This window comes from Coregonus clupeaformis, chromosome 15 (genome assembly GCF_020615455.1).
Source record: "Coregonus clupeaformis isolate EN_2021a chromosome 15, ASM2061545v1, whole genome shotgun sequence".
Lineage (NCBI taxonomy): Eukaryota > Metazoa > Chordata > Actinopteri > Salmoniformes > Salmonidae > Coregonus > Coregonus clupeaformis.
Genome location: NC_059206.1, coordinates 4,710,244 through 4,733,507, shown reverse-complemented (window position 1 = coordinate 4,733,507; position 23,264 = coordinate 4,710,244). Strand labels below are relative to the sequence as shown.

Genomic DNA, 23,264 nt, shown 5'->3' with positions numbered 1-23,264 from the left:
CCTGCTGTAGCAAACTGACTCACATTAAGATCCTACATACACTGAGTGTACAAAACATTAGGGAACATTAGGTGAAAGCTGTTATCCCTTATTGATGTCACTTGTTAAATCCACTTCAATCAGGTTAAAGAAGGATTTTTAAGCCTTGAGACAATTGCGAAATGGATTGTGTATGTGTGCCACTCAGCGGGTGAACGGACAAGATAAAATATTTAAGTGCCTTTGAACAGGGTATGGTAGTAGGTGCCAGGCGCACTGGTTTGAGTGTGTCAAGAACTGCAACGCTGCTGGGTTTTTCACGCTCAACAGTTTCCTGTGTGAAGAATGGTCCACCACCCAAAAGACATCCAGCCAACTTGACACAACTGTGGGAAGCATTGGAGTCAACATGGGCCAGCATCCCTGTGGAATGTTTTCCATGTACCATTTGGGACACAGCCTGGGTCTCAGGCTCTCAACCTACTGGTGCTAGCACCTGTAATCCAGCCAGAGGCAGCACTCACAACAACTCAGAAGCCACAGGAAACTCTCAGACAAACACACACAATAGGGCAGAGCAATACAATACAGAGCAAGGCACTGGACGGAAAAACAACAACACACACACGTAGGTAAACAATCAGGATAGGTGGGAGAGCTGGGTTTCTCACGGCAAGCACACACACTCACATTACACACACACACCTTGTTGACAGGTTTCTCTTGGCTCTTGACCGCTGGCTCGACCTGCAGCTGCTTGCCCTTCTTCGATGGCGTCCTCTTGATCTTGGGTGAGTGGAACTTGTCCATCAGCTTCATGGTGAAGGAGAGGTGGGAGCGCTGCGAGTCTGAGGAGGAGAGGAAGAGAGGGATGAGACGTCGGTCAGAGGAGAAGGAATGACAGAGAGGGGGAATAGAAGTAGCCTGGTAGATATGTAGGACTTTGGCACCACAGTGAATGTCAGAGAAGTAGGCTGAAGCACAAACCAGGGAAAAACCAAGCACAAAAAGGAAGAAAAGGTTTTGAAACAGACGGAAATGGGGAGAAACACTCAATTTTAATTTATAATGCTTTACACCCTAATGAACACAACCCAGGCTAAAATAGAGAAATAATAAGAGTCTGAGGGAGATCAATAAGAGACAGTGCCAATCAAATGATCATAGCCCTGACAAAATGGCATTTTAGTAGCAGTGTTTGTGTCAGTGCAGCAGGGCCTAGTGGTTGTACTAGCAGTGGCCCAGCAGCAGGAAGGCTGGTTTAGCCCTATCTGTCTGTGTTCAGCTGAGGGTGCAACCGATATGCCATCAGGTGTAATCATGTTGACATTTCCACTGTCTGACCACCGACTGATAAGACTGCTGCTGGTGTGGTCGTTCCCATCTCTGAGAGGCCAGGCAGATAGGGAGTGCGTGTGCGCGCACACACACACACACACACACACACACACACACACACACAGAAAGACAGACACACACACACACAGCTGTCAAGCACGCACACGAAAACATGCACACACACACCAATCTTCACTGTCCATTGAGAATAGGCTGGTTAGTGGGAGAAGAGATGGAGAGATGAAAATCGCTTCATGCTGCATAATTGCGAGCAGCTTCATAATGGCAGAGTCATTCAGCAGAGTTTCCCCGAGCTGCTGCTAGAGTGTTGATGAGATTTGGGAGAAGAGAGTGCTCCCCGCTTCTCTCCTCCCTGGAGAACCTCCTTCCTCCCTCTTCCTCCCCCTCTCCGCTGCACACACACACAGACAGAAGCAGGAGATAAACAGCCCTGTTATAAAGCCACCAGGAAAGAGAGAACGAGAGAGAAAGGAGAGAGAGAGAGAAAGAGACAGTAAAGAGAGAAAGTGATAGAGGCTCGACAGAGCTGCTCTTCTTTCTGATGTAATCCCCTGTACATTTACATTTAAGTCATTTAGCAGACGCTCTTATCCAGAGCGATTTACAGTTAGTGAGTGCATACATTTGTGGGAATCGAACCCACAACCCTGGCGTTGCAAACGCCATGCTCTACCAACTGAGCTACATCCCTGTACAATGTAGTGACCATAGAAATAGAATCTAGACTTTATTTCTATGGTAGTGACAGACATCTGGCTCTGGACCATCATCACTGCAGAACCACTAAGACAAACAACAACAACATAGGCCTCCATTCAGTGTGTTGTCTCTCTTTTTCCTCCAGTCAACAACAAAACACATGCACTCTAGGGTTGAATGGTGGGAACTCGGTTATCGATATTTACCACCCAAAACCACTCCTTTTTCCCGGGACAAATAGCTGCGAGAAAACGGTAAATTATAATAAATTACTTATATGAACAGCATGACGTGAAACGGAACTGTTAAATTATATGCGATGTCTAAATCTGGCTTCTCCACGGCCTCTGCATGATGAATCCTCAACGCTCAGGGTGGGGACATACAGCCCATCTCAGTATGGAGTGCAGTTCACAATACATGTAAACCTATCATCTCATCATGGTCATTAGAATAATGACGATAAGGACAACAAAACTAATTTCATTTAACTGTTGAAAGCAAGGAAGGAATGAAGCAACATTAGAGAAAGAAAGAGGAGGTAGGCTATAACATTAGGGGAAATATTATAAAATGTATATATGAGTCAGCCTACTAATTATACTTCAAAATTAAAATCAAATTCTCTAGCCTATAGAGTGGCTTGCGAAAGTATTCACCCCCCCTGCCATTTTTCCTATTTTGTTGCCTTACAACCTGGAATTAAAATGGATTTTTTTTGGGGTTTGTATCATTTGATTTACACAACATGCCTACCACTTTGAAGATGCAAAATATTTTTCATTGTGAAACAAACAAGAAATAAGACAAAAAAACAGAAAACTTGAGCGTGCATAACTATTCACCCCCCCCCCCCAAAGTCAATACTTTGTAGAGCCACCCTTTGCAGCAATTACAGCTGCAAGTCTCTTGGGGTATGTCTCTATAAGCTTGGCACATCTAGCCACTGGGATTTTTGCCCATTCTTCAAGGCAAAACTGCTCCAGCTCCTTCAAGTTGGATGGGTTCCGCTGGTTACAGCAATCTTTAAGTCATACCACAGATTCTCAATTGGATTGAGGTCTGGGCTTTGACTAGGCCATTCCAAGACATTTAAATGTTTCCCCTTAAACCACTCAAGTGTTGCTTTAGCAGTATGCTTAGGGTCATTGTCCTGCTGGAAGGTGAACCTCCGTCCCAGTCTCAAATCTCTGGAAGACTGAAAAAGGTTTCCCTCAAGAATTTCCCTGTATTTAGCGCCATCCATCATTCCTTCAATTCTGACCAGTTTCCCAGTCCCTGCCGATGAAAAACATCCCCACAGCATGATGCTGACACCACCATGCTTCACTGTGGTGATGGTGTTCTCGGGGTGATGAGAGGTGTTGGGTTTGCGCCAGATATAGCGTTTTCCTTGATGGCCAAAAAGCTCAATTTTAGTCTCATCTGACCAGAGTACCTTCTTCCATATGTTTGGGGAGTCTCCCACATGCCTTTTGGCGAACACCAAACGTGTTTGCTTATTTTTTCCTTTAAGCAATGGCTTTTTTCTGGCCATTCTACCGTAAAGCCCAGCTCTGTGGAGTGTACGGCTTAAAGTGGTCCTATGGACAGATACTCCAATCTCCGCTGTGGAGCTTTGCAGCTCCTTCAGGGTTATCTTTGGTATCTTTGTTGCCTCTCTGATTAATGCCCTCCTTGCCTGGTCCGTGAGTTTTGGTGGGCGGCCCTCTCTTGGCAGGTTTGTTGTGGTGCCATATTCTTTTTAAATAATGGATTTAAATGGTGCTCCGTGGGATGTTCAAAGTCTTGGATATTTTTTTATAACCCAACCCTGATCTGTATTATATATGTATTGGATAACAGCACAATCACTTAGACTTTTTTGGGCTTGGGCTCATAAATTGTATTTAATGTAGAGCTTAGAAAATGTATTTAATGTATGGCTCATCAGGCTCAGGTAGCATCAGGCTTGAATTTTCGATCAAATCTCTAATCAAATCCAGACAAAGGCCTATTTATATGCTTTATATGCGTTTGAATTACACTTCCGGTTTTGGCAGGAAATACCCGGGTTACCTGGGAGAAAAGTGATTTATTCTCGGGATGGAACATTTGTAAAATACCAGGAAAATATTCAACCCTAATGCACTCAGTGAACCTTTCACCTACTCATTCCACCTGTACCCCCTTCACCCCCCTCTCTTTTTATCCATCCCTCATCCCTTCCTTTCTACCATCACTAGGACTCAGAGGCAGTTATAGACCACACCGGACTCATCCAGTAGCAACCAGTTGTTGTTGTGGTTATGAGACATCCATACAGTATCAACCACTTGTTGTTGTGGTTATGAGACATCCATCCAGTAGTAACCACTTGTTGTTGTGGTTATGAGACATCCATCCAGTAGTAACCACTTGTTGTTGTGGTTATGAGACATCCATCCAGTGGTAACCACTTGTTGTTGTGGTTATGAGACATCCATCCAGTAGTAACCACTTGTTGTTGTGGTTATGAGACATCCATCCAGTAGTAACCACTTGTTGTTGTGGTTATGAGACATCCATCCAGTAGTAACCACTTGTTGTTGTGGTTATGAGACATCCATCCAGTAGTAACCACTTGGTGTTGGTACCAGTTGGTGTTGGTCCCGTGTGGCTCAGTTGGTAGAGCATGGCACTTGCAACACCACGGTTGTGGGTTCAGGGGGTGGTTATGAGACGTCTATCCAGTAGTAACCAGTTGTTGTGGTTATGAGACGTCTATCCAGTAGTAACCAGTTGGTGTTGTGGTTATGAGACGTCTATCCAGTAGTAACCAGTTGGTGTTGTGGTTATGAGACGTCCATCCAGTAGTAACCAGTTGTTGTTGTGGTTATGAGACATCCATCCAGTAGTAACCAGTTGGGGATTTGGTTATGAGACGTCCATCCAGTAGTAACCACTTGGGGATTTGGTTATGAGACATCCATCCAGTATGACTCCTGGACACTCCTTCATTACAGTGAGATGACATCACTTACCCCTAGGAGGAGGACAGCTAGTAGTAGTAGTGAGTTACTCATAGCATACAGCCCCATCCGGTTGGAACTGCCCATCCAGCTACTGATGACTTGTGTGGCCCCTGTGTAACCTTTAACCCTGATAGCTGTTTGAACTGAAAATGGTTGTCAATGTAAGACTTTTCACTTCTGCATTGTATTCTATTGGCTAGCCTTTATTTATTATTGGGTGCCAAGCTTCTATAAAAATGTTTGTTGATGCATTCTGTCAATTTCTCTGAATTATGATTCAACAGTGTATTACTTTCTGATCCAACATCTAGCCTGACCTCAACGTGACCTGCTGCGCCCCAAACCACATTACTCAAATTACGTCAGAATCATTCTCATACAGAATCATATTGACTATTTGGATTGAGAAACTTCAAGTGACATTCATTCAAGGGATTAAAATCGCATCACTCATAATCAATCCTATGGGCAGCGCAATTTAGCCAAGGATTTTTCTTTAGGCTACTCTTTTTTTATTATCTACTTTTAAAATCAGTAAAAAAAAAAGCAGGGACCTAGCCAAAAGGTGGTACTAGTGGTAACTAATACACATGAATTAAAATCACAATGGCTGAAGGAAGGTAGAGCTACAGACCGGCAGGTATTAGCTAGTGTTCTCTTTAGAGGGTTTAGCCTATATATAGTGTGTTCTTTCTATCTGCATGTCTGTCTCACAGTAGCAGTGAGTGGAACAGAGAGAGGGGGACTGTCTAGACACATGCGGTACAGAACCCTGGGGGAGGAGAGACAACGTGACACACTCTACTTTTCCTGTTCCTGTCTCTTTCTGGCTGGTTCAATCAATAGTCTGTCTGTGTGTGTGTGTGTGTGTAACTATGCATGGTATTGACCAGACATATAAGTACCGGTACCTAGCCATATACAGGTAGAGAGATTTCTTGTCTTGTTTTGTTTTCACTATGCCAATTGTAAGTCATTTGGATGGATACACTAATTTAAACGACCACTTCGTTTTAGCATTATCCAACTGGTTGAGGCAATATCTAGACGACATGTCTGTAGTAGACTAGCCGTGGTAATACTGCATCTGCTTACAGCGTGGTGCTTAACCCATACCCTGCAAATAAATATCTGTATGGCCAGAGATCACATGTCCCTATATTGCATGGATCACTACACCACAGGGTCAAACTGACCTCTAACCTCTGACTCTAACACCCAGGACCCCATCACTCAGTCAGCCCAGGAGACAGTATGTGACGTCACATAGGGCTGTATTCAGTGGCCCAGTGTGTTTACGCAACAGTGACAATCACAGCAGCAGAACTGAGTCACTCTGGGATCAATACAGCAGGCTAGTACCATTTATCATCACCCACTGCCAGTCTGCCACACACACCTGCCTTTGCCTGGCTGGCTGCTCCTCAGGTCTCTCTGGTGTCTCTCTCGTCTCTGTAGCTGGTCTATTCTCTCTCTCTCTCTCGTCTCTGTAGCTGGTCTATTCTCTCTCTCTCAAATCAAATCAAATTTTATTGGTCACATGCGCCGAATACAACAGGTGCAGACATTACAGTGAAATGCTTACTTACAGCCCTTAACCAACAGTGCATTTATTTTAAATAAAACAACAACAAAAAAAGTGTTGAGAAAAAAAAAGAGCAGAAGTCAAATAAAGTAACAGTAGGGAGGCTATATATACAGGGGGGTACCGTTGCAGAGTCAATGTGCGGGGTAGAGTTAAAGTGACTATGCATAAATAATTAACAGAGTAGCAGCAGCGTAAAAAGGATGGGGTGGGGGGGCAGTGCAAATAGTCCGGGTAGCCATGATTAGCTGTTCAGGAGTCTTATGGCTTGGGGGTAGAAGCTGTTGAGAAGTCTTTTGGACCTAGACTTGGCACTCCGGTACCGCTTGCCGTGCGGTAGCAGAGAGAACAGTCTATGACTAGGGTGGCTGGAGTCTTTGACAATTTTGAGGGCCTTCCTCTGACACCGCCTGGTATAGAGGTCCTGGATGGAAGGAAGCTTGGCCCCAGTGATGTACTGGGCCGTACGCACTACCCTCTGTAGTGCCTTGCAGTCGGAGGCCAAGCAGTTGCCATACCAGGCGGTGATGCAACCAGTCAGGATGCTCTCGATGGTGCAGCTGTAGAATTTTTTGAGGATCTGAGGACCCATGCCAAATATTTTCAGTCTCCTGAGAGGGAATAGGCTTTGTCGTGCCCTCTTCACGACTGTCTTGGTGTGTTTGGACCATGATAGTTCGTTGGTGATGTGGACACCAAGGAACTTGAAGCTCTCAACCTCTTCCACTACAGCCCCGTCCTCTTTTTTTTCCTGTAGTCCACAATCATCTCCTTTGTCTTGGTCACGTTGAGGGAGAGGTTGTTGTCCTGGCACCACACGGCCAGGTCTCTGACCTCCTCCCTATAGGCTGTCTCATCGTTGTCGGTGATCAGGCCTACCACTGTTGTGTCGTCGGCAAACTTAATGATGGTGTTGGAGTCGTGCCTGGCCATGCAGTCATGGGTGAACAGAGAGTACAGGAGGGGACTGAGCACGCACCCCTGAGGGGCCCCCGTGTTGAGGATCAGTGTGGCAGATGTGTTGTTACCTACCCTTACCACCTGGGGGCGGCCCGTCAGGAAGTCCAGGATCCAGTTGCAGAGGGAGGTGTTTAGTCCCAGGATCCTTAGCTTAGTGATGAGCTTAGAGGGCACTATGGTGTTGAATGCTGAGCTGTAGTCAATGAATAGCATTCTCACGTAGGTGTTCCTCTTGTCCAGGTGGGAAAGGGCAGTGTGGAGTGCAATAGAGATTGCATCATCTGTGGATCTGTTGGGGCGGTATGCAAATTGGAGTGGGTCTAGGGTTTCTGGGATAATGCTGTTGATGTGAGCCATGACCAGCCTTTCAAAGCACTTCATGGCTACAGACGTCAGTGCTACGGGTCGGTAGTCATTTAGGCAGGTTATCTTAGAGTCCTTGGGCACGGGGACTATGGTGGTCTGCTTGAAACATGTTGGTATTACAGACTCAGTCAGGGACATGTTGAAAATGTCAGTGAAGACACTTGCCAGTTGGTCAGCACATGCTCGGAGTACACGTCCTGGTAATCCGTCATGCCCTGCGGCCTTGTGAATGTTGACCTGCTTAAAAGTCTTACTCACATCGGCTACGGAGAGCGTGATCACATAGTCATCCGGAACAGCTGGTGCTCTCATGCATGCTTCAGTGTTGCTTGCCTCGAAGCGAGCATAGAAGTGGTTTAGCTCGTCTGGTAGGCTTGTTTCACTGGGCAGCTCGCGGCTGTGCTTCCCTTTGTAGTCTGTAATAGTTTTCAAGCCCTGCCACATCCGACGAGCGTCAGAGCCAGTGTAGTACGATTAAATCTTAGTCCTGTATTGACTCTTTGCCTGTTTGATGGTTCGTCGGAGGTCATAGCGGGATTTCTTATAAGCGTCTGGGTTAGTGTCCGTTCCTTGAAAGCGGTCTCTCTCTCTCTCTCTCTCTCTCTCTCTCTCTCTCTCTCTCTCTCTTCCTCTTCTCTCTCCTCTCTCTCTCTCTCTCTCTCTCTCTCTCTCTCTCTCTCTCTCTCTCTCTCTCTCTCTCTCTCTCTCTCTCTCTCTCTCTCTCTCTCTCTCTTCTCTCTCTCTCTCTCTCTCTCTCTCTCTCTCTCTCTCTCTCTCTCTCTCTCTCTCTCTCTCTCTCTCTCTCATTGAAATGCAGAAAAAAAAATATCCATTTAGCAGACGCTTTTATCCAAAGCGACTTACAGTCATGTGTGCATACATTTATTTTGTGTATGGGTGGTCCCGGGGATCGAACCCACTACCTTGGCGTTACAAGCGCCGTGCTCTACCAGCTGAGCTACAGAGGACCACCAGTAACATGCCGTTCGTAATGTCACCACTTGGTGTCAGCGTCAGCATTTGTCTTGAGTAGATTTACGACAGTGTTTACAACAGTCAAAGGTAATGTAAACAAACACTTTTTGGAAACCTTGCAATGAGAGTACGTTATGACAAGCACAAGCCAGCTGTTCATTACGACAATATTTTCTTACAGAAACCATATGTCTTCAATACAAAATGTATTGGCTATAAATTTCAACTGCAAATGGCATGTGCTGATGACAAAACGTTTATGCAGGCACTGGTTTTAGTCACATGTTCTAATTTTGCTAGCTAGCTAACGTTAGCTACTTTTCTCATCATGAATGCAAGCACATGGCCTGAATGATAGATCTGCGCCAACTGTCTTGCTTTTTGCAGATTGCATATTTGGGAAAACTAACTAAATAAGCCCACCAGCTAACATAATAGGTCCAGACAGTAACAGTGTTCTTTTTGTATCAAGAACGAGTGTTCACTTTGGCGCCAATCCAGTGTTAGCACATAAGTATCACAGCTTGCTAGCTAGCTAAGCTAACTACCCTCTTCAGGCAATATAATAATAATAATATAATATGCCATTTAGCAGACGCTTTTATCCAAAGCGACCACTGAACATTTCAAAAAAACGTATTTGTTTATTCTATGTATATAATAAAATTGGCGCTTTATCTGTGGAATAAAGACTTGATACAAATATTTATGTGAAAGGCTAATATCGGCCGATAATATCGGTCAACCGATTTATCAGTCGGGCTCTAATGTTCATTAGAAGTGTGTGTGTGGAATTGAAGGCTGCTAGGCTATATGACAGCAGTAAGTCAGAGAGGTCTCAGTGCCAGCTGTTAAGTAATGGGACGAGTTCAAAGCAGCCGACAGAGAGATTGACAGAGAGAGAGCAAGATAGATAGAGAGAGGGGAAGGAGAGCAAGTGAAAAAACAGAGAGAGAAAGAGCAACACAGAGGTAAGAGAGAGATCGAGAGAGATCAGCTAAAAGCAATAGAGGGGATGGGGTGATGATTAAAATGAGAGTGAATCATCCACTTAACTAAGTGGGACTCCCTTCATTTCCTCAAAGCACACATTAGCAGAAATGATGCTTGGCGAATGACTAACAGAGTTAGCAATCACTTCCCTGTGCTCTTCTGGGAGCTACAGACTGTGTGTGTGTGTGTGTGTGTGTGTGTGTGTGTGTGTGTGTGAGAGAGAGAGAGAGAGAGAGAGTGAGTGAGTTCCTTGTCTTAGCACTAAGAGTTTAGGCTGTGTGTGTGTGTGTGTGTGTGTGTCACACTGTATAAAAACACAAGTGATTTAAAACGTGCATAATTAAAAGCCCACGATAAGAAGCATTAAAAACAGCTTCACTAAGTGATTGACATAAAGAGACTACACACACAAACGCTTACACACACACACACACTCATGGTCTCAATAGACAGAAATAAATCAGCTGTTGCCATCATACCCACAGATCTGAAATGTTGCAGGCCGAGGGAGGGAAAGTTACGAGATGGTTACGAGAGCAGCTTCTGCTATTACCTTAACTTCATAGTTCATAAACACGCTACTCTTCTTAGAAATGGATAGTACCGGAATGCTCTACCATCATGGGTGTACCACATAATTCATAGACCTGACATGCAGTATAGATATCCATGGCTAAATGAATTATAAAACAGGATATTAGGGTTGTCATGATAACAGTATCGCGATACTACGAGGTATCGTGGCAAGGAAGCAAAACATGAAGCGTACTGAATTTCCTGAGGAAAACAGTCCTAATGTTAGAAACAAACAGCCTGATGATGTCACCCAGAATCCCATGTTTCTTTTCGACGCTATAGCACACAATATGTTACATACAGTATGAAAAAAAGTGAAAACGTATGCACTCACTAACTGTAAGTCGCTCTGGATAAGAGCGTCTGCTAAATGACAAAAATGTAAAATGTATACAGTAGGTTTTTTAAAAGGACCAAAGAGTTTAATCTGCTTCATGTTTTCCTTTTTACCATGGAAAATCAGGTATCGCAATACTGGTATCGTGACAACCCTACAGAATATATAAGGTATATTACTGAAATAGTGCAGTGAGACCTGGTGGAACAGTGGCTAACGTAAGCCTAGCCCTAGCCTATCTGCTATTAGACTCAAGCTGTCCTAGTCACAGATGAAGACCCCACTGAGTAACAGATGTGAAGTTTAAAATAAAGACCACAGAAATGACAGAGCCCAACCAAATATAATCTCTAGGCAAGAGACCTATAGAGAAATGGAATGGAATGCAAGTCTTCTCAAAGCACGTGAGACCCCCCAAAAAAAGTTGAGTGCTGAGTGAATGATTTATGCATCTCCATAGTTTTGATGTCTATACATGTGTTGCCTCATATTGGGGTAGGCTTGGCAGGGATCATGGAGGACGGCGTCCTGTCCAGTGATCGGTGGGTTTTTTCCTGGTGGGCTTCCAGTCCGAGCCAAACACCAGAACAATGAGCCACAGGAAGGAGCACTGGGGCGGACAGGAAGTCAGATTGTGTTAAGGGGAGTGGGGTCGGTACACACCCCTTTGGGACTCCAGTGACCAACCACCCTCCATCCACTCCCATATAGTAGAGAAGCTGACTAGTGTGACTATGCCACATGTCAACTCAATGACTTGTAGACATGTGGATGGGAAGTCTTCTTCCAGTGCGTCTACCCATTCCTCTATCCCTCTCCTCCCCTTAAAGGAGCACAGTCCATACTATGTTTTTAACTGACTTGCCTGGTTACATAAATGTTATATTGAAATAAATAAAATACAACACCCTGACCGTGTAAGTAAACTATATTACCCTACAGAGTTGCCGACTACGCACCACATCAACTCAGGACTACATTTTAATGTATTTCCCCAAACTACACCACCCATACAGACCTTGCTTTAGGACATGTGCAGGACAACCGCTCCTTCTCTGTTATGTCCTCCATCCGCCCCTCGCTCTCATTATTCGCAGGCTACGTGACATGCGCTCACACACACTGTCTCCGTGTGTCAATTAGTTTTAATGCAGTTCAATTTGCAGTGGGACATTTCACAGCGAGTAAATATCAATACACTGGGAACTGACGGACTGGTGGACCATGTCTAACAGAGCATAGTGAGAATGTAATCCACAGATAGAGCTACTAGTACTGTGTGGATCTATCGTACTTAAGTGATAATGCCTGAGAAGCCGGTGTTTGGTTTATACAAATCTCCGCTGTTGAAAACCAAATGCTAATCTAAAAGAAATAGGAGATAATGTCTAGATGCTTTTTATAGTGGAGATCAAGTTTATAAATTTCCTGGCTGGGCTGATGAGACATTGGATTGCGCAGTGAGATGGAACAGAGTACATAGCCATTTCAACGTCATAGCTTTAGCCAGTGGTAACTTGTGGAATAGACACCGGCTGGAATGCGGTTTTAACCAATTAGCATCCAGGATTAGACCCACCCGTTGTATAATATTATAATTGACACGTGTGTGACTGTCTTTTGATGTCCCTCTATGGCTGTGATGCCCGCATACAATCTATTTTTGACAAACCTGATGTGTCGGCTCTAACCTCAAGTTTAAAAGATGACAAATTGAAGGCCTGCAGATGTCTACAAGAGGAGATGCCCAAGTCTAATGAGGAGGTACGCCTATCATGCGACTATCAGGGGGAAACCCAGCGCTGTCAGTTTCAGTGCCTTCAGAAAGTATTCACACCCCTTGACTTTTTCAACATTTTGTTGCGGATAATCTTTAGATTTTTTTGTCACTGGCCTACACACAATACCCCATAATGTAAAAGTGGAATAATTTTGTTGTTGTTGAAAATTTTCCACATTCATTAAAAATCTAATGCTGAAATGTCTTAAGTCAATAAGTATTCAACCCCTTTGTTATGGCAAGCCTAAGTTCAGGAGTAAACATGTGCTTAACAAGTCACATAATAAGTTGCATGGACTCACTCTGTATGCAATAATAGTGTTTAACAAGATTTTTGAATGACTACATCATCTCTCTACCCCACACATACAATTACAGTGGGGAGAACAAGTATTTGATACACTGCCGATTTTGCAGGTTTTCCTACTTACAAAGCATGTAGAGGTCTGTAATTTTTATCATAGGTACACTTCAACTGTGAGAGACGGAATCTAAAACAAAAATCCAGAAAGACACATTGTATGATTTTTTAGTAATTAATTTGCATTTTATTGCATGACATAAGTATTTGATCACCTACCAACCAGTAAGAATTCCGTCTCTCACAGACCTGTTAGTTTTTCTTTAAGAAGCCCTCCAACCTCTCCACTATGGCCAAGACCAGAGAGCTGTGTAAGGACATCAGGGATACAATTGTAGACCTGCACAAGGCTGGGATGGGCTACAGGACAATAGGCAAGCAGCTTGGTGAGAAGGCAACAACTGTTGGCGCAATTATTAGAAAATGGAAGAAGTGCAAGATGACGGTCAATCACCCTCGGTCTGGGGCTCCATGCAAGATCTCACCTCGTGGGGCATCAATGATCATGAGGAAGGTGAGGGATCAGCCCAGAACTACACGGCAGGACCTGGTCAATGACCTGAAGAGAGCTGGGACCACAGTCTCAAAGAAAACCATTAGTAACACACTACGCCGTCATGGATTAAAATCCTGCAGCGCACGCAAGGTCCCCCTGCTCAAGCCAGCGCATGTCCAGGCCCGTCTGAAGTTTGCCAATGACCATCTGGATGATCCAGAGTAGGAATGGGAGAAGGTCATGTGGTCTGATGAGACAAAAATAGAGCTTTTTGGTCTAAACTCCACTCGCCGTGTTTGGAGGAAGAAGAAGGATGAGTACAACCCCAAGAACACCATCCCAACCGTGAAGCATGGAGGTGGAAACATCATTCTTTGGGGATGCTTTTCTGCAAAGGGGACAGGACGACTGCACCGTATTGAGGGGAGGATGGATGAGGCCATGTATCGCGAGATCTTGGCCAACAACCTCCTTCCCTCAGTAAGAGCATTGAAGATGGGTCGTGGCTGGGTCTTCCAGCATGACAATGACCCGAATCACACAGCCAGGGCAACTAAGGAGTGGCTCCGTAAGAAGCATCTCAAGGTCCTGGAGTGGCCTAGCCAGTCTCCAGACCTGAACCCAATAGAAAATCTTTGGAGGGAGCTGAAAGTCCGTATTGCCCAGCGACAGCCCCGAAACCTGAAGGATCTGGAGAAGGTCTGTATGGAGGAGTGGGCCAAAATCCCTGCTGCAGTGTGTGCAAACCTGGTCAAGACCTACAGGAAACTTATGATCTCTGTAATTGCAAACAAAGGTTTCTGTACCAAATATTAAGTTCTGCTTTTCTGATGTATCAAATACTTATGTCATGCAATAAAATGCAAATGAATTACTTAAAAATCATACAATGTGATTTTCTGGATTTTTGTTCTCACAGTTGATGTGTACCTATGATAAAAATTACAGGCCTCTACATGCTTTGTAAGTAGGAAAACCTGCAAAATCGGCAGTGTATCAAATACTTGTTCTCCCCACTGTATCTGTAAGGTCCCTCAGTTGAGCAATGAATTTCCAACACAGATTCAACCACAAAGACCAGGGAGGTTTTCCATTGCCTTGCAAAGAAGGGCAACTATTGGTAGATGGGTAAAAAAAAAAAAAAAGCAGACATTGAAGTTATTAATTACACTTTGGATGGTATATTTATACACCCAGTCACTACAAAGATACAGGCGTCTTTTCTAACTCAGTTGCCAGAGAGGAAAGGAAACCGCACAGGGATTTCACAATATTTTTGACGGAATGACAGTATTTCATGTTTTTGAATAATAAAAGTTCTAAATATGCTTTATGAGTAGTTCATGACCCAAGGGTGGAAACACAAATAAGTGATTTTAAAGGGGGCTTTCTCAATTTATACTGTTCAATCCAACTCCAAACAAACATAATTTTCAGCATTTTGATCAATTTCTACACTTCCTGCACTTTTTTATCATTTCCACACTGTGCCACGCAGTACGAAATGGGCAAAAATATATAGGCCTAGTTAATTGGTGAAGTGTTGGAATCATGGAAATATAATGATTATTCTAATTCAATAGTTGGAATATAGTGGGCAGCACCTTGAATACATTGTTGTTTGACATGACAACAAATGAATAAACCAGGGAGGAAAATATTGACAGGGTAGGAACAAAAGTTTTAGTCAGTGTTTCCAGGTGACCCTAATTAGATGTTACATCCAGTTTTCTTCCTTCGTGTAGCTAGCCAACATATTCATGCTTCGCATATTGCTCTCTGATAAGATACCATTGCACAAACATGCTTATCTAGGCCTACACCAGCACTGGTACCAGTCAGTATTAGCCTGCTAGCTAGCTAGCTACACTTGCTCTGACTCTTAGTACATTTAGTAAGCTAGCTAGCCAGCTAACTAGCGATTAGCATTAGCGGCCAACACAAACCTTGCTAAGACAAACCAGCAGATAGTTTGTGTATCTTACTGTCTGCAAACTACTAAGTGTATAGAACGCTTGTGGAAATCAGCATGTCACCAACAGTGTTGCTTCCATCTGACAATGCAGTGTGAACTGCAAGAAAGCGCTCGTGACTCTGTGGTCGAGCAATTGCTCTCCCCTTGAGTGACAGGGGGCGGGGCTTGGTGTGGTTAGCGCCATGCAGCAGGAAGAGGAGAGCGAGATGACGCAAGTAGCAAACAGAGTAAACTATAAAAACGATTAGTTACCGGAGTGTAACTCCAGTTCTATGAGTGGAGCGGAGCCCCATAGGGGAGCTCTGCTCCTAGTGGTTTACCCTCTGCCCTAGGGCAGAGGGTAAACCACTAGGAGCAGAGCTCCCCTATGGGGCGGAGCTCCACGATATAGAACTGATATTATACGTGCCGGAGTTGCGTATCACAATTAACAAACCAAACGTTGAAATACCGTTATAGAAGTTAAAGTAAAAACCGGTCCTTGTATCAATACCGATATATAGTAAAATATGGTATACCATCTAGCCCTATTTCACCATGAGGCCAATGGTGACTTTAAAACAGTGACTCCATAAACAAATGAAATATCAGCTGAAAATACAGCATCTTGGTATTTGTTCAGATTGCAGGATCAACAAGAGCTTTTACCACATTTTTGCCTCATGGTTGAATTGGAAATATGTGCACCTGAGCATAATTCACAACAAGCAAGCAGGAGCTTTTGATAGAGGCTACTGAAAACATTGATGCAAGTTATTGGTAATAATAATTTTTTATAGACTTCCATATTCTGCCCTCTTGTATAGATTTGTGAAAATGAACAGTGATAGACATTTTGCCTGAAAACAGAATTTGAAAATAATTTCTAGAAAAGGTAAACACAGCTATCTGTATGGCTTTGTAAAAATGAACAACCATATTCTGGCCAATTGTATAGATTTGTAAATATGAACAACCATATTCTGGCCAATTGTATAGATTTGTAAAAATGAACAGATTTTTTTTTTTTTACTTTAAAAAAAATGAAAAATAACTATTTTAAACAACATCAACTGTGAACTGATTTGGGCGTGTGTGTGTTAAAGAGACAGGGAGGGACAAAGAGAGAGAGAGGCTACATTACTTGTACTGAAACTGTTCTCTGCCCTCTTTCAATGCAGCAAAGCGGTCAATGACTTTCTCATTGAAATCAGGCATGCTGAGGACTAGTTCCCTCTCCATGGAAAGCATGGCCAGTGCATTCAGACGTTCCTGGCCCATTGAATTTCGCAGGAATGTCTTAACTCGTGTCAAAGTTGAGAAACATCTCTCAGCTTCAGCTGTTGTCATGGGAGTAGTTATGAGGATGTTCAACAGAGTCACAGTCTCAGAGAACGTCTCCTGGAGGTTGTAGCTCATGAGAACCTGGTACAGTGCCAGTGCACCACAGTTTGACTTTCTCGTCGTCGGCAAAAAGACCGTTCAGTCTCTCCAAAAGCACACTGGCGATTGAGACTGAGGTTGATTCCGAGATGGGAAGGAACTCAAAAAAGCGCTCCTGCACTTTGTGGTTGCTATCTATGTACCTCAGCACAAGCACCAGCTGTGTCTGTGTAGAAACGTCCGTGGTCTCGATAGCTTGGATAGCTACGAAGTTCGCCGACTTCACCTCCTCCACAATATGTTCCCTCATGACCGCTAGCATACACTCCAGTAGCTCGTTTTGAATGGTCTTTGATGTGAACTTCTTTCAAAGAGACAATCGAGTTGCACTGAACGCTAGCCATCTTGATAGTAGTACGTGAATTGATTGACGCTGCTACCCGCTCTTTTCTTAGTTACGTTCATGGTTATGTTACGTATGACGAAAGCGCGTAAGTGCAAGCCCTCAGAAACCCATAGAGATTGTATTGAAAGCTCTGATATTTGAAAAAAAAAGATTTTACATGACAGGCTATGAGATACTTCTGGGGCGATTTTCAACCTGACTGAAATCGCCCCAAAGGGGCGGGGCCATTTGAAGCACGACTTTAGCCTGATTGGACATTTAGTGGCAGATCAGACGTCTAGATTAGAACACTGATAACTACTGTTGGCGTGATATAATTGATTAGAAAAAAAATCCCTTCCTTTTCCCGTTTGGCAGTGCGTCGCCCATATCGCCCTAATGAACACACCGCCCCTGGTAATACTTCAAAAGAATGTGGCAAAGCAATTCACATGTTTGGGGCAAATCCAATATAACACATTACTGAGTAACGCTCTCCATATTTTCAAGCATAGTGGTGGTTGCATCATGTTATGGGTATGCTTGTAATCATTAAGAACAGGGGGGTGTTTCAAGATAAAAAAAGAAACAGAATGGAGCTAAGCACAGGCAAAATCCTAGAGGAAAACCTGGTTCAGTCTGCTTTCCACCAGACACTGGGAGATTAATTCACCTTTCAGCAGGACAATAACCTAAAACACAAGACCAAATATACATTGGATTGCTTACCAAGAAGACAGTGAATGTTCCTGAGTGGCTGAGTCACAGCTTTGACTTAAATCTACTTGAAAATCTATGGCAAGACCCGAAAATGGTTGTCTAGCAATGATCAACAACCAATTTGACAGAGCTTGAAGAATTTTGAAAAGAATAATGGGCAAATGTTGCACAATCCAGGTGCGGAAAGCTCTTAGAGACTTACCCAGACAGACTCACAGCTGTAATCTCTGCCAAAGTATTGACTCAGGGGTGTGAATACCTATGTAAATGAGATATTTCTGTATTTCATTTTCAATAAATTTATAAAAACATGTTTTCACATTGTCATTATGGGGTATTGTGTGTAGATGGGCGAGAGAAATAAAGCTATTTAATAAATGTTGAATTCAGGCTGTAACACAACAACATGTGGAATAAGTCAAGGGGTATGAATACTTTCTGAAGGCACTGTATTTATCGCTGCCAAATGACTCAAGATCACACACAAGCCAGTCAGAATACTACCGGTGAAATGGCAATCACTGATGTGAACTGTGACTCTAAACTACGGATGTGACAAATTGACAATTTTTCTTAACATTTAAAATTCCACGTGAAATCACAATGCAGCTGCGCTGTTGCCAACATCGGTTTGGCTCTCACGGAGCGTCAATTTAAGATGATTAAGCATTGCATCTGTACTACCTTTACTGTTCCTCAATTTCACCTCGCAAAGTTTGCGTTTCCTTCTCATTTAACTTCTCAAAGTATTGCCATACAAGGCTTAGCTGCTGTCACCTATTCAGACTCAGAGGAGCCATTCTGTGTCAAATGTAGGCAAGTAGCACTTTGACAGTAAGGAAAAGGCTGGGATAAGGGTGTGTGTACATTGTGTGGGGCACACATAAACATTGACCTAGTCATGCCTCAATGCCTCCTCTGTTCAACTAAGTATGGAGCCAACAAAAGTCGCGATCCATCTCTCTCTGCCTGCCTCCCTCACTCTTTGCCTTGGGGAGTGTCATTTCTCACTAACGGCGTGTTGATTATATGGTTGAATGGTGCAAGGCACAAGCCGTATTAGGGCCGGCGCTAAAACACGCTGCTACACCATGAGGGCCCCGAGGTGAGGAAAAAAACTACTACACAAAACCAATGAAATCTATGGGGCTCTCCTCTCTCACACACACAGGCTGTAACAAAGAGAATAGCCTGGTGATACAAACGAAAGACATGCGTGTGTCCTATATAGCCTATCCAGCATATTCAACCAGCCCAGCAACTAACAGCAAGCCTCCTGGGCCTATAACCAATCCATATGCAACAGACTTGAAAAAACGCTAGGTCAGACGATCTGACAACTATTTATATTCCATAGCAGGGCTGAAACTAAAGTTCTAAAGGACTTTATCCTATCTGACATGCTCCCAATAAAGTTACATTAATTGGATTGAATGCTCCCAAGCGCAGTGGGCTTACCAGCCATTATGTGTGTACTCCTACATAAAATCCATGTAAAAGGGTACTTTTGAAGACAGATCCTTTTGGGGGTCTTTTTGTTCTCTTGAATTTTGTAGAACTATCTGTGACTGTATCTAAGCTCAGAGGTTGCAAATGTTCATCCATCTATTTATATGGATCAGATCTTGAGGTCTTATCATGGACAGTAGGGATGGGGGGGTGTATTAGCTTATGGGAACACTTGGCACGCCACCAGCTCAGTGGGGCAGTATGGGTGTCCATGGCGGCAGCACAGTGCCTGGGTGCTGGGTCATCCAATTGTCCTGTACATGCACACACACTCATGGACCGCGCACGCACACACACACAAATACCCTATCTACGCTATTCATGAGGCTATTCATCCAAACAGTGCAGCTGAGAGGATGCCACAGGCTCTGTCGACATCAACAACAAGATAAAAACAAAGGCTGACTCAACAAAAAGACTCAAATACAAGCAAGAATGAACCAACTGGACTGCAGTCAAATGGCTCACAAGCCTTTGCAGAGGGCTTTTGCTATTGAGGCTGTGACCCAAATGCTAGTATAAACAACAAGCACTCTCTCACCTACAGTGAGGGAAAAAAGTATTTGATCCCCTGCTGATTTTGTACGTTTGCCCACTGACAAAGATAATGATCAGTCTACAATTTTAATGGTAGGTTTATTTGAACAGTGAGACAGAATAACAACAAAAAAATCCAGAAAAACGCATGTCAAAAATGTTATAAATTGATTTGCATTTTAATGAGGGAAATAAGTATTTGACCCCCTCTCAATCAGAAAGATTTCTGGCTCCCAGGTGTCTTTTATGCAGGTAACGAGCTGAGATTAGGAGCACACTCATAAAGGGAGTACTCATAATCTCAGCTTGTTACCTGTATAAAAGACACCTGTCCACAGAAGCAATCAATCAATCAGATTCCAAACTCTCCACCATGGCCAAGACCAAAGAGCTCTCCAAGGATGTCAGGGACAAGATTGTAGACCTACACAAGGCTGGAAGGGGCTACAAGACCATCGCCAAGCAGCTTGGTGAGAAGGTGACAACAGTTGGTGCGATTATTCGCAAATGGAAGAAACACAAAATAACTGTCAATCTCCCTCGGCCCGGGGCTCCATGCAAGATCTCAACTCGTGAAGTTGCAATGATCATGAGAACAGTGAGGAATCAGCCCAGAACTACACGGGAGGATCTTGTCAATGATCTCAAAGCAGCTGGGACCATAGTCACCAAGAAAACAATTGGTAACACACTACGCCGTGAAGGACTGAAATCCTGCAGCGCCCGCAAGGTCCCCCTGCTCAAGAAAGCACATATACAGGCCCGTCTGAAGTTTGCCAATGAACATCTGAATGATTCAGAGGAGAACTGGGTGAAAGTGTTGTGGTCAGATGAGACCAAAATCGAGCTCTTTGGCATCAACTCAACTCGCCGTGTTTGGAGGAGGAGGAATGCTGCCTATGACCCCAAGAACACCATCCCCACCGTCAAACATGGAGGTGGAAACATTATGCTTTGGGGGTGTTTTTCTGCTAAGGGGACAGGACAATTTCACCGCATCAAAGGGACGATGGACGGGGCCATGTACCGTCAAATCTTGGGTGAGAACCTCCTTCCCTCAGCCAGGGCATTGAAAATGGGTTGTGGATGTGTATTCCAGCATGACAATGACCCAAAACACACGGCCAAGGCAACAAAGGAGTGGCTCAAGAAGAAGCACATTAAGGTCCTGGAGTGGCCTAGCCAGTCTCCAGACCTTAATCCCATAGAAAATCTGTGGAGGGAGCTGAAGATTCGAGTTGCCAAACGTCAGCCTCGAAACCTTAATGACTTGGAGAAGATCTGCAAAGAGGAGTGGGACAAAATCCCTCCTAAGATGTGGGCAAACCTGGTGGCCAACTACAAGAAACGTCTGACCTCTGTGTTTGCCAACAAGGGTTTTGCCACCAAGTACTAAGTCATGTTTTGCAGAGGGGTCAAATACTTATTTCCCTCTTCAAAATGCATATCAATTTATAAAAAAATTTACATGCGTTTTTCTGGATTTTTGTTTTGTTATTCTGCCTCTCACTGTTCAAATAAACATACCATTAAAATTATAGACTGATCATGTCTTTGTCAGTGGGCAAACATACAAAATCAGCAGGGGATCAAATACTTTTTTCCCTCACTGTACATACATGTAGGCCTAAACTCCTTCATACCATGATGTCCACAGAGCCATAGGCAAGGATAGGATTATGGTTATTATAGCATTTCTGTCATATGACCTCCCGTCAGTAGGCCTAAACCCTGTCATGGTGGTCACGTTTTCTACTGTTCTAGCTGGATGTGTATGCGTGTGCGTGTGGGTGCGTGGCCTGGGTGTGTGTCATTCTGTACTGGGTACCCCTCCTGTTCCTTCCCCCCTGACGCCAGCCAGGTCACTGCCACTATTTCCTGTCCCCTTCCCCCGCCGGCCCCCTCCCATCCTCCCTACACGCATTCTCAGCCCTGAGCTGCCTGGGTAAACAACATGCTGACTAACCTAGGACCGCCAAGCTCACAATGCACACATACACATACATTATATGCACGCCACACACACACTTCAAGTGACCTTCTGTGTACTGATACTGTAGTTTGGTCCATTTTTCAGCATGTATTTTGGCCGCCGGCCCTTTTTTGTGTTTTAGCAGTATGTTGTGAGAGAGAGAGGCTGGGCTTGCAGCAGGTCACCTGAGACAAGCAGGCTAACTAAAGCATCACAAACATATAGAAATTAGGTCCGGGACGATGCCAGTATCATGATACTCGTTAGTATCGTGGCAAGGGAAAAAAAACACGAAGCAGATTTCTTTAGGAAAACAGCCCTAATGTTGGAAACAAACATCATGATGTTGTCATCCAGAGTTACATGTATTTATTTTCCAAGCTATAGCACACAATATTTTACATACAGCAGGTTTTTAAAGCTGCACTATGCAGAAATCCTCCAGAGTCCTCTTTGCATTCACATTGCTATGTTTATAAAGGAACCAATATCTTTTTCCAACATTCACTCAATGCACTCTGGGTTTTACAAAGTGTAGGACAAACCATTCCATCAGAATGTGTTATCGGACAGCTAGATATACCTACTTACATTTTGGAAGCTAAAAGATTGCATTTAGTTAAAATATGAGACATAATAATTGTAATATGATTTGTAACAAAATTGATAGCAATAGTATAACTGCAGAATAAATAATGCTGTAATTGAAAATTGTACACCCAAGGTAGGCTACTGCCCCTTTAAGAGCTAGAATAGATTTTATACCCTGTTGTTTATACAAACCTATGTTGTGATGCTCACCAAATATAGTCTTCTCACACTATTCAAACCCCACGATAATAAGCAGCTTATGAAGCTCTTAGCCTATAGATCACATATATATAGATCACATATATTGCAAACAAATAATCTGAACTAAAAACCTCACACATTTTGGAATTTCTGTGCTTCCTTGACAATCGCTAATCAATATCCCAAAACGGCACACCTTTTCTTCCGCGAATCTGCACATCATCATCTTCTCTCTTTTGAGGCACCAATGTGAGGGTTTATGGCAGGGGAAACGCTGTTGCAGTAGTCTAGTGTGTGGTGCAGGAATAATGACAAGTGAACCTGGGGAGCTTTTCATTCACATTGTCGTAAAAAAGGGAACCGGACCACGGAATTCAAGCGAACCGAAATTTGCGTACCGTAAGTCAGCTACAAACTGATAGAAATGTCCGTACGTCAGCTACAAACTGACAGAAATGTGTGTACGTCAGCTACAAACTGACAGAAATGTGTGTACGTCAGCTACAAACTGACAGAAATGTGTGTACGTCAGCTACAAACTGACAGAAATGTG

General features: G+C 43.7%; 1 protein-coding gene across 1 annotated transcript in view; it reads right to left on the bottom strand.

Moving 5' to 3' along the window:
• rapgef1b (Rap guanine nucleotide exchange factor (GEF) 1b) overlaps positions 1-23,264 on the bottom strand; it is a 77,593-nt gene that overhangs the window by 32,479 nt on the left and 21,850 nt on the right. Inside the window, exon 2 of the mRNA XM_041897644.2 lies at positions 685-827. Within this exon, the coding sequence (XP_041753578.2) occupies positions 685-827 (143 nt within the window). The remainder of the gene's footprint in view (positions 1-684; positions 828-23,264) is intronic.